The 16,163-nt window shown below is 31.8% G+C and overlaps 2 protein-coding genes across 2 annotated transcripts in view; one reads left to right on the forward strand and one right to left on the reverse strand.

The window, feature by feature from the left end:
• The window catches only part of LOC145183518 (dynein axonemal heavy chain 6-like), a 42,153-nt gene extending 33,806 nt beyond the window's left edge, over positions 1-8,347 (forward strand). Inside the window, exons 62-83 of the mRNA XM_090079805.1 lie at positions 109-207; positions 312-443; positions 535-965; positions 1,058-1,238; positions 1,443-1,622; positions 2,030-2,136; positions 2,468-2,657; positions 2,759-2,836; positions 2,942-3,252; positions 3,369-3,462; positions 3,561-3,798; positions 3,954-4,054; positions 4,813-4,917; positions 5,072-5,308; positions 5,399-5,569; positions 5,641-5,727; positions 5,899-5,991; positions 6,790-6,882; positions 6,973-7,033; positions 7,398-7,675; positions 7,818-7,929; positions 8,137-8,347. Coding sequence (XP_089935931.1) covers positions 109-207; positions 312-443; positions 535-965; positions 1,058-1,238; positions 1,443-1,622; positions 2,030-2,136; positions 2,468-2,657; positions 2,759-2,836; positions 2,942-3,252; positions 3,369-3,462; positions 3,561-3,798; positions 3,954-4,054; positions 4,813-4,917; positions 5,072-5,308; positions 5,399-5,569; positions 5,641-5,727; positions 5,899-5,991; positions 6,790-6,882; positions 6,973-7,033; positions 7,398-7,675; positions 7,818-7,929; positions 8,137-8,240 — 3,483 coding nt within the window. The 3' untranslated portion in view covers positions 8,241-8,347. The remainder of the gene's footprint in view (positions 1-108; positions 208-311; positions 444-534; positions 966-1,057; positions 1,239-1,442; positions 1,623-2,029; positions 2,137-2,467; positions 2,658-2,758; positions 2,837-2,941; positions 3,253-3,368; positions 3,463-3,560; positions 3,799-3,953; positions 4,055-4,812; positions 4,918-5,071; positions 5,309-5,398; positions 5,570-5,640; positions 5,728-5,898; positions 5,992-6,789; positions 6,883-6,972; positions 7,034-7,397; positions 7,676-7,817; positions 7,930-8,136) is intronic.
• The window catches only part of LOC149891668 (E3 SUMO-protein ligase ZBED1-like), a 588,790-nt gene that overhangs the window by 38,849 nt on the left and 533,778 nt on the right, over positions 1-16,163 (reverse strand). The gene's annotated exons all lie outside the window — the stretch shown is intronic.

The following is a 16,163-nucleotide window of genomic DNA, read 5'->3' on the forward strand; positions in this document are numbered from 1 at the left end:
TTTATTCTCAGAACAGCTCTTGTTTTATTATCTTATCCTCTTATCTTAAATATATATTAAAAAATATGACAAATTGAAAAATAAAATATGTAATTTAAAATTACATAGGCATTTACTATTGACATTGAAAACATTGTGGGAAATGTTTTTGTTGCAGCAGCTTGTGTGGCATATTTTGGTGCTTTTACTAGTCATTACAGACATGAGGTAGTTGTGGTATTTGGTTTACTAAATAAAATACTTGGTTGTTTGTTTTAAATAATAATTTTTTTCTTTCATATATGGAACAAAATTTAAAAAAATTTTTTCAGTTAATTTCTGTTTGGGTTTCTCAATGTAAAACACTTGGGATCCCTGTCACTGATAAATACAGCTTTATACATGTTTCTTCTAATCCTTTTGAAATTCGCAAGTGGAACTCAGAAGGTCTTCCTTCAGATAATGTAAGTTAAAATAGTTTTAAATGTAATATTCATACTTTTATCATTTGCATGAGTATTTTTTTTAAATCATCAAAGTATGTTTTTTTTTTAGCTATCAACAGAAAATGCAATTCTGGTTACACATGCTCGTCGATGGCCACTTATGATTGATCCACAAGATCAAGCTAACAGATGGGTGCGTTCCAAAGAAGCTAAAAATGCATTAAAAGTTATAAAACTTACTGATAATAACTTTTTAAGAACTCTTGAAAATTGTATTAGAATTGGTATGCCTGTTTTGCTTGAAGAAATTGGAGAGAGTTTAGATCCTGCTCTAGAACCTATTTTGCTAAAACAAACATTTGTGTCCGGTGGGCGTTTACTCATACGACTTGGGGATTCTGATGTTGATTATAACAAAAATTTTCAGTTTTACATGACTACAAAGCTATCTAATCCACATTATTTACCAGAAGTTTGCATCAAAGTTACCATCATTAATTTTACTGTCACTAAAACTGGTCTTGAAGATCAACTTCTTGGGTAAGAGTTTTTAACTAGCTATAGTTTTCCAGCGTACATGCAGTTGTTGTTCTATTACTTTTACATAATTTTTTATTAATTTTTTTTGTTAGAGATGTGGTGCGTTTAGAAAGGCCGGATCTTGAAAACCAAAGAAATCAATTAATTATTCGAATAAATGCAGATAAAAATCAGCTTCATGCAATTGAAGATCGTATTTTAAAGCTGCTTTACAACTCTGAAGGAAATATTTTGGATGATGAACTACTTATCAACACACTGAATGAATCAAAGGTACTGAAATGAATTCATGTAGCTTTATTGAAAAATGAATTACAGATGAATGTAGCATTTCTCTAAATTCTAAATTATGTACAAATTGTTTACATGCTACTATTTTAAACTACGATAATCTTACATATAAATAACATTTATATTATGCTTTTAAAAATTTTGTTTTTGTTATTACAATAGGGTTATTCTTTAACTTTATATTAGGTTACATCTAGTATAATTACAAATCGTCTAATAGAAGCTGAGAAAACAGAGGAGCAAATAACAGCTGCACGCGAAAAATACAGACCAGTGGCAATCCGTGGTTCAGTTTTATATTTTGTTGTGGCATCACTTTCTGAAATAGATCCTATGTACCAGTTCTCTTTGAAATATTTTACACAGGTTGTTTTTCTTTATAAAAAGAATCAAATCCAATATCTGAATTAAGTTAATAATCAATAAGATGGCATCCTCTCCCCTTCCACCCTCTACCCCTCCCCAGGTAGTTAGTAAATTGAATTTAATTGTACCTTCTTATTGGAATGTAGGTGGGGAGCAGTTAATATGGGAAGCATTTGAAACCCTTTAGACGCCAAGAATGTAGTTTTAAAAATTAAACATTTGTATGATTTGCAGAAGGAAACATGAATATTCATTAAAAAATCTAGGCATAAAAATTTTAATATTGCAAAAATGACAAAATTTTTCATAAAAAAGTAAAAGTTAGTTCTTCTAAGCATTTTATTCATCTCTGTTCTTGTAGGATTTAAAAGTAAAAAGTTATTCTTTACTATTCAATTGTATTATAGTTGTTCAACACTTGCGTTCAAAATACACCTTTGGCAGATACTTTGGAACTAAGGCTGCAGATGTTATTAAAAAAATCCACTGCTACTATTTATGCTAATGTAGCTAGGTACTTAACATGTGTGTATATATGTATGTATGTATGTATGTATGTATGTATGTATGTATGTATGTATGTATGTATGTATGTATGTATGTATGTATGTATGTATGTATGTATGTATGTATGTATGTATGTATGTATGTATGTATGTATGTATGTATGTATGTATGTACATACGTATGTATGTACATACGTACATATGTACGTACGTATGTATGTAATGTATGTATAAGTATGTAGGTATAAGCATGTATGTATAAGTATGTAAATGTATTTGTATGTAAATGTATATGGATGTATGCAATAGTATATCTATGAATTTTATATCATATTTTAGAGGTTTATTTGAAAAAGATAAACTTGTTTATTCATTTATGATATGCGTTGAAATTATGCGTCAAGCAAAACTCATTAGTGACTTTGAGTGGAACTTTTTCCTCCGTGGTGGTATAACTACAACAAACGCAGATAAACCTAGTGCTCCTTGGCTATCTGATCAAGAATGGAATATGTGCTGTCTTCTTGAAGTAATTTGACATATATTCATAACTTATGTATCAAAAGTATGTAAGAAATATTTTTAAAATATTTTTTTCCAGATAGATATTTTTTATTTTATGCTATTTAGAATGTCATTCCTGCCTTCAAAGGCTTAAAAAAAGTTATAACAATGAGACATGTTCAATGTGTTGTTGGCAACTTAAAGGTTCAAATGTTTTTATAGTTGTTGTTTTTTTGTTGTAAAGTTTTACTTAATGACTGAAGCATTGACTGAGAACTTAAATTTGAAAAAAAATTTTTTTTTGTCTAGGTTGATATCAATCCAAAAAATTGGAAATTTTACTCAAATGATTTTCCAGAGTTTAACCTAATAGAAAAGTTAACATTGTTCCAACACCTCATTCTAATAAAATGCTTTCAAGAGGAGAAAGTAGTTTTTGCAGTTATACAGTTTGTAGCTTCATATCTTGGAAATGAATTTGTGGAAAGCCCTGCAATTGATTTGAACACACTCTACCAAGATATGTCTCCTAAGATACCTTTGGTCTTTATTCTTTCTACAGGTTCTGATCCCATGAATACCTTTTTAAGATTCTCCAAAGAAATGAATAGATCAGATAAGTATGTAAATACATTGTGATCTATTACAAAGTTTTATAGCTAGAAGAAAGTGAGTTTAGTTTGTGGTATTTTTAGCAAGATTTTTTAGCACTATATTCGAGTTTTTTATATTTTAGAGTTCATTCCATATCATTAGGACAAGGTCAGGGTCCTGTTGCAGAGAAGCTGATTGTAAATGCAGCAAAAGCTGGAGACTGGGTGTTTTTACAAGTAAGTTCTTTAGGTAATTTTTGCAATAATTAAATATACTTTTATATATGTTCAATTGTTTAAGTGTCATCTTTTCTGATTTTTGTTGTTTTTGCTAGAATTGTCATCTTGCAGCATCATGGATGATTTCAATGGAAAACATCATAAAAGAACTATCAAATGACAGCTCTGTTCATAATGAGTTTCGTCTGTTTTTAAGCTCAATGCCAGCTAAATGTTTTCCAGTAGCTGTTTTACAGAACAGTATCAAAGTAACAAATGAACCTCCTAAAGGACTTAGAGCAAATATCCGGCGTGCATTTGGTGAACTCTCTTCAGAGAATTTTGAAACACAGGGTAATAATTGTAGAGTTACTTCTAAGCTTTTTTAAAAAATTTATTACCAGTATAAAATATATTTCATGCAATATAATTTCGAATGCAACAACATCTGACATTTCTTATGAGAGTATAATTGCTCTTTTTTCATTAAATTTTTTGAATTTTTTTAGTCCTTGGTTTGAAATGGAGAAAACTTGTGTTTGGATTATGTTTCTTTCATGCAATTATACAGGAACGAAAGAAATTTGGTCCCTTGGGGTGGAATATTCAAGTGAGTTGATCTTTAAGAAATCTTGAAATACTGAATCTTTAAAACAATATCATTTACAGCTTGAAGAAGTTTATTACTTAAATTGCCTAATATAATAAATTTCATTTTTTAAATGTAAATAAACTATAAGCTCAACCTGAAGCTCACCAATAAACAGACTTGGGTCAATTTTTTTAAGCAGAGTTGGGTCAATTACAATTGTAATTCTAATTTCATTGTAATTAAATACATTTTCATGAAGTAGTTGAGATTTTTATTCTATTTTATGAGGTAGAATTACAAGTAAATGTAATATATTTGCTTGTAATTCAATTACAAGTACAAGTAATTATAATTCAATTACTATTAAAATTTCAAGTAATTGTAATTCAATTACAATTACAATTCCTTGAAATTTTAATATTAATCGAATTATTACTTGTAGTTGTAATTGAATTACATTAGTTATATTACATTTAATTGTAATTGTACCTCATAAAATATTATAACAGTTACAGTTACTTCATGAAAATATATTTAATTACAAAAAAAATTAAAATTACAGTTGTAACTGACACAATTCTGCTTAAAGAAATTGACCCAAATCTGCCAATAAACATAATGAAATTCAAATTCTTGCATAGTACAATTATGGAAACATTTTAAGCAATCAGTTTAATCTTTAAAAACACTTGTCTTTCAGTACGAGTTTAGTTATTCTGACCGTTCTTGTTCTTTCAGTATGAGTTTAGTGATTCTGACCATTCTTGTTCTTTTAGTACGAGTTTAGTGATTCTGACCGTTCTTGTTCTTTGGAAAATTTGGGTATATTTGTAAACAATGGAAAAATTCCTTGGGATGCACTTATTTTTATCACAGGACAGGTACAGCACCTTTTATAGTTTCTATGTAAAGCTCTATATTTTCTAGTTTCTATGTAATGCTCCAGAAATTTTTTTTTAACATTTTTTTTTTAATAAAATTGTTTAAACACAAAAATGCGCGCACAAGCAACATAAAAGTATGTTTACATTATAGATTACATACGGTGGTAGAGTTACAGATGAATGGGACCAACGTTGTCTGACTACTATTCTAAAGAGATTCTTTTCACCTCGTACGTTGGAGAATGGTTACAAGTATTCTCCTTCGGGTATATATTATGCCCCTGATATTGACATTTTGCAAGGGTACCGTTCTTATATAGAAAATCTTCCTATTAACGATGAACCCGAAATATTTGGGATGCACGAAAATGCAAACATTACTTTCCAGGTGCTACACATTGCTAATTTTGGATATAGTGAGATGCTTTAAAATGAATTGTCAGTTTTTGATGATATTATTTTATTTTTCCTCTATTAGATACAAGAAACGCATGCATTGATTCGCAGCATATTAGAAGTTCAGCCTAGGATGACTTCAGGAGAAAGTGGCAAAACAAGCGACGAAATAGTTCTCGATTTATCTGAAAGTATTCTCCAGAAACTTCCTGACAAATTAGACATGGAGAAAGTCTCAAAAGATATGTTTTCTGTAAGACAGAAGAGAGCTATTATTATTATAAATTTTGTCATCTTCTGTGAATATAGTGTCGCTTTTTTTAGGTTGACAGCAAGGGCAGAGTAAATTCTTTGACAGTAGTCCTCGGTCAAGAAGTAGATCGGTTTAACCACTTGTTATTTGTTATAAAGGTAACGGGATAAAGTTTTATTGATTTTATTATTGGTTCGTGTATACAAAGTTGTTTTGTAGCACATGCTAGCTACAGTTATACAAGTAACTTTCATATGCTCATTTATTCAGTTTAAAAATTTGTCATCATAAGTTGAACTTGTTTCTAATAAAATTTTATTTTTGTGTAGGATTCACTCAAAAAAATGCAGCTTGCTATCAAAGGTCTTGCCGTTATGTCACTTGAGTTGGACCGTGTTTATAGCAGCTTTTTGGACAACCAAGTAAATATCTGTATAAGAATGTTTTATGCGAATCAACTGTTTCTTGTGTCTCAGTGTGATTAAGGATTATTAAAAATTTAAGAGTCCTGATGTTCTTTTATAAAATACATTAAAGTATCATTTTCTGAGTTGATTGATAATAACTACTTTCTTTATGCAATGAGTTAAATCGTTACAAATCTTATACATTGATGTATACACAGAACCTTTCAGAAATGACATATATATATATATGTCATTTCAGAAATGACACACACACACATATATATATATATATATATATATATATATATATATATATATATATATATATATATATATATATATATATATATATATATATATATATATATATATATATATATATAAACAGGACCTTACAAAGAAAACATGATGCAATAATATAGAGGTCCCTAAAAATTCAAAAAACTAAACCCTAGGCTAAAGAATAAAACGAATGAACTTTACTTATTTCACTGAAGATTTGCGCCAGTTAACATTTTAAGATTCTCGAGTACGCGCTCTCATAATATTGAGTGCAACCAGTTTGTTTAGTCGCCACAATCGTAAAAAGTTATTATCATAAAAGTAACCATGATAAATAGAAATACAACTTTCAAATGACTAATACAACAGGTTTTCTTAACACCTTTAGTTTTATAGAAAGCTCACTAGAAATAAAAATTCAAAGTAGATTTACTGAAGATTGATGATCTTTAAGACGGTACAAATAAAAAATTACTTCCCAATATAAATTACTCTTCGTTCTCTTAAGATTAGATTAAAACGTGTTTTTAGGTTCCTGTTATGTGGGCCAATGTAGCTTATCCTTCATTAAAAAGTCTTGGAGCGTGGGTGAAAGATTTAATGCTTCGCATACAATTTTTTGAAGTTAGTTTTTTATTTTCATTAATGAAGAATATTTTTATTTTTCAATTTTTTTGTAAATCCTGCTTCTAATTATTCATCATATGTTCTTAGAAATGGATTGAAACCGGGATTCCAAAATCTTTCTGGCTTTCTGGTTTTTTTTTCCCTCAGGGTATGTTGATTTTGGTGTATTAGACAATAATTTAAAAGCAAAATTTGATAAGTATTATTTAAATCATTTGACAAAATCTTTTTTAAAAAAATTTTATAACACAAGCTTTTGTGTATATTTGTTAAGTTAATGATGGACAGTGATAAACAAAATAATAGGTTCCCACGTAATAACAACGGCTAAAATGGAAAAATATGGCGATGAACTTGTGTAAATTTTTATTTTCAACATATCCTTTTTGTTTTTACTCCTTTTAAAGTGTGCATAGAAGATTTATGCATACTTCAAAGCTTAAAACAATAAGCGAAGTTTGGTGTGGTTGACTAATGGTTAAAGTAAAATTTGTTTTTTCTTTTCTTCACAGGTTTTTTAACGGGTGCTCTTCAGAATCATGCAAGAAAATACAACCAACCAATTGATCAACTGTCTTTTAATTTCCATGTGAAACATGTCTATCTTTCTCAAGAAAATATAGCGGTGGCTAGCAACAAACTTAATTCTTCTGCGGAGTCAACTGATACGGATAATCCAATCGAATCACCAGAGGATGGCGTCCTCGTCCATGGTTTATTTCTTGAAGCAGCAAGATGGGACGATAAGCGCATGCTTATTGCTGATGCGTTTGTAGGTGAAATGAGTTCAGTAAGTTTGCATTTTGTTCTAAAAATTTCACACTGAGCAACTAAGCACCAGGTTTAAAATTAAATATTTCCAATTTAAGTAATAATTTAATTGCTTAAAACTTCATCATTCGTTATAAAAATGACTGAACCTTTTCTTTAAGCCTCTTCCGATACTTCACATGGAGCCTTGTATAAATCTTATTCATGAAAAATCCAAATATGTTTGCCCGCTTTATAAGACTGCCCAACGTGCTGGTGTTTTATCTGCAACAGGTAATAAAAAATTTTCTTAAAAATCTTTAACCATTGTCGAAAACAACTTTGTCAAGTTTTACTTACTTTTATATTTGCTCTGCTGTTTTTTTGCTCATTTTTTCATCAAAATGACAAACTTAACCTTGTGTAGCACTTCATAGAAACTCGAAAATTTAGGGAAAAGTTAGGAAAAAGAATAAAATGAGATGTTGTCACTTTCTTAAGGTCATTCAACAAATTTTGTGATTGCTGTTTATTTGCCAACCGATTTGTCGCAAGATTACTGGATATCGAAAGCGACTGCCTTGTTATGTCAGTTGAACGAATAGCTTTTAGTGCGTTTTAAAGTGTTTTTAAAAAATTAAGAATTTATTTTTTGTAAATTGATGTAATGTTGTAATTATCAAACAAAGTGTACTGCAATATTTTTTTCTTAGACATGAGCGTGGTTTGTTTTAAATAATGTAGCTAGGTGTGGTCTGCTCCTTTGCGTATCACAGTCTTTGTTCAATTATGCATCCGCGTCATTTAGAGTTTGTCTACATTTCTTTTTTTTTTTTTTTTAAATTTTCAAAACAAAACTTTAATTTTGATTCTGGTTTTTAAATTAATTAATGTTTCTAAAGTCGGTAAGTTGGGATTTAAGGTGAATATTTCAAGGAAATACAATGGTCACGTTAGATAATTAAATACCAGCCTGTAGCAGTTCGGTCGAAGGCTGTTACAGGTATATAATATCTTATCTTCAGAATAGATTTTAAGTTAAGATAATAGTTCTTTGAATTAAAAATATTCTAAAAGTAACGGTTTGGTTATTCATTCCTTTTCGTTAAAATGTGAAAGATAAACTTCGATAAATTTTTCGAACTTTATCTTTAACACTTTAACTAGTGTCATTTCATGTTGGACTACGCCTGCTTTTTCACTGTTTATGGCTATTTTGAAGATTTCTCATAAGCTAGACCAAATTTTTCATTTGATTCTGAACAAACTTTTACTTTTAAGTATGAGAGATTTAAAAGCAAAAAAGTGACCACCGTTTTTCCCCCATTTAATTTTATGTTCTAAAGAACTTTTGAAATATTTTATAATAGCAATTAACAAACATTTATTTTAAATAATTACGATAAATATTTGTTAAGAAAAAACCCATCCTGGAAAAAATACAGTTTACTCGCCAAAGTTTTTTAAGCATTTAAAGTTCTAATCCAGGTAACATTTTTTAAGAATTTGATGAAAAAAAAGTGGATGACGAGACGGTATTTATCTTTGTAGAAAAACCTCTTGTTAGTAATTTTCTTGAGGAGTTTTATTGTGACAAAACAGTCAAACAAAATCAAGTGTTTTTTAGGAATTGTAAAACGGTTTGTTAAAGTAAATTAAACGCGATGTGCTCACAACGAAATTTTGATCGCTTATTTAAGTCAATCATGGGATCTAAAGTAAGGAGGGCTATAAAAACCCATCCGTTGTACCATTGACCTGTGTGAAAATGTTGCATCATTGAATTATCAAAGAAACTACTACAATCGACATAAACACACGGCGGGTTTTATTTAACCACTGATTCCAAATTCAACTAATAATACTACTATAATATGCCGGTTCTGGCTTATTGATACTTTTCCTATACTTAAGGTTGATAACTTTGATGCGTTGACTTACCTTTTTTTTCAAAAAAATGTGCACTGAAGTTATAAAAAATTTCTTTCCGTAATAATATTTGTTTTCTTTCCGTTAAGTTATAAAATTTTTCTTGCCATAATCCGCAACGAAATAATAAAATAATCTTGTCGGTAACTACTTGTCAGGTTTTTAAAAATTTTCCAAGATGGCGTCTTATTCCGGACCAAAGACTTTATTTATGAATTTAAAGCAGGCTCAGGACAAGGTCTGTTTTTTATTTGCCTGCCTGCTTGCCTGCCTGCCTACAGTCATTCTATCCATTTTTTTTGGCTCTGAGTGTAGGTCTTTTTTTTTGTTTATTTTGTTTGTTTGTTTGTTATTCTTAAAAAATAAAGTTTTTTAAGAATTTTACCACAAGGTGTTAATAATGCTTTGAAAGTCAAGACCTTCATTCAATTTTTTTAAGACGTAAAGACACAAGTGGCCGCAATAAGAAGTATCACCAAACTGAACCCTTTCGCTGTTATAATAAACTGGACTTTTCAAGTATTTAACCAATTCGACAAGAGGAGGCTGAGCATAAGAATCGAAACTATATTTCTTATCACCGTCTTTAAACCAACACACCCAATGAAACCCACTTGTGCTTGAGTCTCCTGTGTTGATAATCCCACATTCTTTTCTTCTCGACTTCTTCGGCAAATCGTCTCTCATAAAAACACCTAGAAAGCTTTTCAATTTTAACTGTTTAGCAGCCTTTATCAATTGAAAGTTGGTTAAAGTCTCATTGGGTAGAATAATTCCTTCAACGTCAATCCGTTGAAAGCCTTTTACGTCAATCATTTTTTAAATTTGTTTGAAAGTTTATCCAAGTTTTTGAAAAAGGTGAAAGAAGTTTATAGAATAGCGCCTAAGAAGGGAATGCTTGAGAAGGGTGAATTAGGTCCAAGCAGCAAACCAGAACCGGCATATTTATAACCTTTTCCATTTTTAATGAAGAGTCCATCACCATGAACATTTTTAGTCCATGGAATTATAAACAATCCGTTTCCACTTACAGTCTAAATCTTCATTCCATTACCATTTTTGCTCAAGAAAACCACACCTCGTCCAGCGATTTTATCAACCATAGCTGAACCTGCAGAAGCTCCAACACCTGAAAGCAGACCAGTGGCAAGAGCAGGAACAACCTTTGTGGCGAGAGTTCCTAATAAAGGTAAAAGAGCTCCAATGAAACCTCCTTCCACTTTAGAGTTGTGTGCGATTTGTCTTTTGCTGAGTTTAAGAGTGACTCCTTTTCCATTGCTGTAGGCTTTTTTAATTTTGTTCAATTGCGCGTTAGTGACAGCGAGAACAGTTTTATCATGCATTGCTTTTTTAACTTTATCAGCTTGACCTTGTGAGATGTTAAGTTTAATGTTTTGATAATTGATCATTTTTAATAGATAAAAAAAACTATTTATTTCACTTCTCGAATGTGATATCGTATTGTAACATCATCTCCACGAAAATCAACCAAATTTCCATTTTGATCAATGATGCGAGTAACCATTGTTGAAATTTCGAACAGTTTAACAGGAAGATAAATTAAATGCATTGGTCTCTCGATGATTTTAAAACCTGGACTAACATTTGGATAAAAGGAGTAAATGCAATTTAATTGGGTTCCATTAATATAGGACGATCCGATAACGTTGTTAACAATTCTGATGGTGTTAATGCTTTAAATTCTAACGATATGATCAGACTCGTATTCGGAATTGGAATTTAATTTTCTTTTAGTAAACCCTAAAACTGAAGCGATACTGTTCTCTACGTTAAAGTCAATCAAATAATTCAAGCCAAGTTTAATAGTCGATTTTAAAGTATTAAGATTGATTCCAATTTGAAGGTTGTTTGGAGAGTAATTAATTTTATTCGCAATAATATAACTTCCGCGTTGAGCTGTTTTTATCGTGAATGAAATAGACTTTTGCAAATACTCGTTGATGTCTTTAATGTCATAGCTTCCATCAGGAATGATAATGTTTTCCCAATTAGCTCCGTTGTTCATGCTGTATTTGAAAGAATTGTTTTTACTGTTTACATTTGGAATGCTGTTATAAGTCTCAAGACCGAGAAAAGCCATTTCATAACTTTTACCTTCGTCAAAAACGATTTTGTCTAAAAATTCAGTTGTGATAACACTTGATTTTCTATCTACATCGATTATAATACCAGGCATTTTTTAAATAAGAATTATTTTTTAAATTGTTTTTTAGAAAAATAAAAAATCGTCAAACCCGCTTCGGTATTTTCCATGGTTCTTTTTAGAGGATAAATCAATGACGGCAAATCCATGGGGTTTCAATGCCTGCCAAACTTTTTAAATTCTTCTTTAGACATGTCCACAGCAGCATGGTCTCTGTAGAGGTGATCGACATTTTTTTGGTCTTGTGGAAAGAGACAAATAAAGTTAGCATTTTCTCGAATGGTTTGTCTAGGGAGCATGAAATAATTTTGAGCGAGGTAAAAGCAGTCGACGTTAAAATGTCGTCCCCGTATATAATATTTTTCGCATTTGTTTTGCTTAGTCAATTGCAAGTTGTCAAAGATCATTAAATTGTTTTTGGTTGAATCGAGATCTTCAGGCTCGGGAACATCATCAGCCGTTTCAAAGAATTGACACTCCATATTCTCGTTGTCGGAATATTTTTTTGAAAGGTCGTTAATAACATCTTCAGGGTTTAAATTCAATTTTTCCATTTCTCCTTGCACTTTGAACAAATCAAGAATATCCTTTTTAGGAAGTTTATTTTCGAAGGACCTTTTGAGTATTTTGTATTCAGGTTGAAAAAGGGATTTTCCAAACACTTGCAAATGGTTGTAATCGAGCCATCCAGGCTTGAGCAGCAAATTGAGAAGCAACGTTGTTTTTCCGCAGCCAGATTTTCCAACGATGATTCCTCGAATGCTTCTTGGGAAAAGCTTGTTGTTGTTTCTTTTGGTTTTATTAATGTTCCACGATAAATCAGTAACTTCCATTTTATATTAAAAACTTTTTTTTATATATGTTAAAATGTACTGCGTTAAATGTAAAAGAGAAACTGAAACTAATCATATGAGAAATGAAAAGACAAAAAATAATCGAAATATGCTCAAAGGGACTTGCGACACTTGCGGAACAACTAAATGCAGTTTTGTTTCTTCGCATGCGCTCACAAAAGGAGGTGATTTGGTGGAATCGATTAATAAGCTGTCGAGTAAAATCAAGCTTCCGTGGGCAAAATTTCCAGGAGAAATGCATATTCCTGGAATGAACTTTGCAAGTCCTGGGACTAATTTGGACAAGAGACTGACTTCCACGGACATGTATCAAGAATGAAGCAAGCCGGTGGACAGAGTGGACAATGCAGCGTATCACCATGATTTGGCTTATAAGTATTTTAATGACAAAGAGAACAGGAATTTAGCGGATCAAATGATGCTTGAGGAGATGAATTCAATCCCCAATCCCACTCAAAAAGAAATCAACGAAAGAAAGCTCATTACACCGGTGATCAAAGCCAAAGCTAAATTCGGACTTGGTGTGAGTGATTTGAAATGGACGGATCAGCTTGCGGAAGAGCTTCATAAACCAGTCATTCATCATTTTAAAAGGAGAAAGGTGATTGTGAATGGCGTCGATGAAATATAGGCTGCAGATTTGGTTGACATGCAATCGTTTTCAAAATTCAACAACGGTGTAAAATATTTGCTCATGGTGATCGACGTGTTTTCAAAGTATGGATGAATTGTCCCATTAAAAAGCAAAACAGGTCTTGAAGTGGCTGAACCGTTGAAAAAGATTTTTGGTGAAAGAAAGTGCACCAAATTGTGGGTGGACAAAGGAAAAGAATTTTACAACAAGTATGTGAGAGCGTTGGGTGTGCAATTGTATTCCACTGAAAACGAGTAAAAAAGTTGTGTCGTTGAGCGCTGGAACAGAACGATGAAAGAGAAAATGTTTAAATATTTTTCAGCCAACAGCACCAATAAATACATTGACGTATTAGATGAGATGGTGAAAAATTACAACAGCACAAAGCACTCTTCCATTAAAATGACGCCAGTTGAAGCAAGCGATGAGAAGAATAAAAATAAGGTCTGGATGAACCTGAATGGAAAGGTGCAAACAGAAAGACGAGAACCGAAATTTTCCATGGGTGATCAAGTGAGGATTGTAAAAAAGTAGTCTCATTTTGAAAAGGGGTATACGCCGAGATGGACTGAAGAGGTTTTTACCGTGTCAAAAGTTCAGTATACAGATCCGCCCACGTATAAAATCGCTGACGCTAACGGTGAGGAAATTCAAGGCACTTTTTACGAGCAGGAGATGCAAAAGACGCATCAAGACATAGTCAGAATTGAAAAAATCATTCGCAAAACCAAGAGCAAATCGCTGGTCAAATGGTTGGGATACCCAGACTCGTTCAACTCTTGGGTAGACAATAATGAATTGATCAGTTTGCAGAAATGATCTAAAAATTTATTTTTTAATATGTTAAAATGCATGCTCCTCACAAGTTTTTTAGAAATGTCGCCTCAGCAGAAGTTCACAGTTTAGATTTGCAATTAAGATATTTGGAAGAGAGGATTAGAGAGTTGGAGGAAAGAAGACCGAGTAACATTATTGTGTCTACGAAAACGTTGGATCATCCTACTTATTGCAACAAGAACGGACAGTATGAGATTTTTGCTCAGAAAGACATTAGATTTGCTGCTCTCTTACATACAATGATATCTCTGTCGATTGGACTGAATTTGGAGAAAGGTATTGCAGTGGTGACATTAATGAATAAAATTACTGATCAATTGAATTATAGAAAAAACGAAGTTATTATTTCAGAATCGGTAGATGACGTCATTATGGATGTGAATAGCAATAGCAAACAGGACGTGATTGTTAAAAAAGGCGAAAAACTTTGTAAAATTAACTACATTGATTTAAAATAATTTTTGTGTATTAAAAAATGGAAATATTGAATGAAAAACTTTATCCGGTTCTTCCAACAGCTCCAGCAGATGAAGGAGGACATATTTATCGTCTGCAGAAGATCGATGAGATTCAGAAAGAGATAGAGTGAAAAAGCAAAGCGTGTTCATTTGAGTAAAAAGTACCATCGCGTTTTCAGAATCATTTCGAATGTGGACAATACGATGCAAGCGCTGTGCATTGCTCTGGGTGCAACTGGAATTGGGCTTTTGTCAACGATTATTGCCAGTCCAGCAGCGATTGCGTGTGAAGGCGTGGCTATTGGAATGGGTTTTTTATCCATTGTCGGAGGTCAAGTAAACAAAAAGATGGCATTTAAAGCGGAAAAGCATGAAAAGATAAAAGTGCATATTTTTAAAGCGTTGGTAGATGGAAAAATAAACCATTCAGAGTTTCAGTTGATTTTGGAAGAGCTTCAAAAATTTAAAACCATGATGGAGGAAATACGAACCAAAACCAAAATAGGTATTGATGAAGTCACCAAAGAAAAATTGATCCAAAAAGGTCGAGAAGACGCGATTCAAACGTTCAACAACCTATTCAAAAAAGGATCAACATAATCGTAAAAACCAATTTATGATTTTTTTTCCACGTATTTTAAAAAGATGTTTTTCTTTAAAATACAAGATCCGAATAAACGGGATGAAATTGTGAAAGAGGTGTTAGCGAGAAGAAATAAAATTTATCAGGACAGCATCAATAACAAAATTTCAGAGTCGAATTTTCAAGCTGATTTGAGTAAGCTGTTCAAGCCGATCATCGATAGTAATGAAAAGATGTTCCAACCACTCACCAATAAAAAGCTGATCAAAAATGAAAAGAAAATGCCTTTTGAAGTGAAGAAAGTTAGAGATAAAATGTACATTGGAAAAATGGAGGTTGAAATGGATGGAGATGACGTTATTGTAGGTGGAGAAAGGTATGAAAAAACAAAAGGTCTTTGGGAGCTGATGACTAAATTTACAATACCAAACGACTATACCGATGAAGATTTGCAAAATTATGAAAAAATTTTGATGGACAGTGATGCTATAAGATCTGATTCACAGCCACATAAACCGAAAGCTTCAAGGAGACCAAAGTATCAGCAACTTATTGCTCCTATTTGGGAAAAAATGATGCGTATTGAAAAAGGAAAAAAAGGTCGTGCAGTGATCATTCTTCCGAGCGATCCGAATGCGTTGGTGGAAAAGCTTCAATTGAGTATTGCTGCTTGGCATGCTAGAAATACAGGGTCGAGAAATGAGGCTGTTGCTATTTGCGACGAGCTGTTGAGACAAGGGGAGATTAATAAAGAGGAATATAAATTGTTAATGAAGACTATTGATAAAATTATTTAAAAAAATTGTTTTATTTAAAAATGCTTATTTGTAATAATCGAAGATATGTGAAAAAGAACGTTGTTGGAGGAGGTGGTATTTTAGACACGATTAAAAATTTCACAAAAAGAGCGGCTGCTTCAAGCATGTCCAAAGCAACAGTGAATTTGCTTAAAAATGCTGCGAAAAGCGAATTGGGAAGAGAAGCGATTACAGCTGCAAAATCTGCTGGTACAGAGTTAGCTTTTTCTGCCATCTCCGCTGCTAAAGACGTAGCCGTTGTTAAAGGTAAA

The sequence above is a fragment of the Hydra viridissima genome, unplaced genomic scaffold (assembly GCF_058129835.1).
Source record: "Hydra viridissima isolate aposymbiotic clone 2 unplaced genomic scaffold, HvirCarnegie_v1 scaffold_2, whole genome shotgun sequence".
Lineage (NCBI taxonomy): Eukaryota > Metazoa > Cnidaria > Hydrozoa > Anthoathecata > Hydridae > Hydra > Hydra viridissima.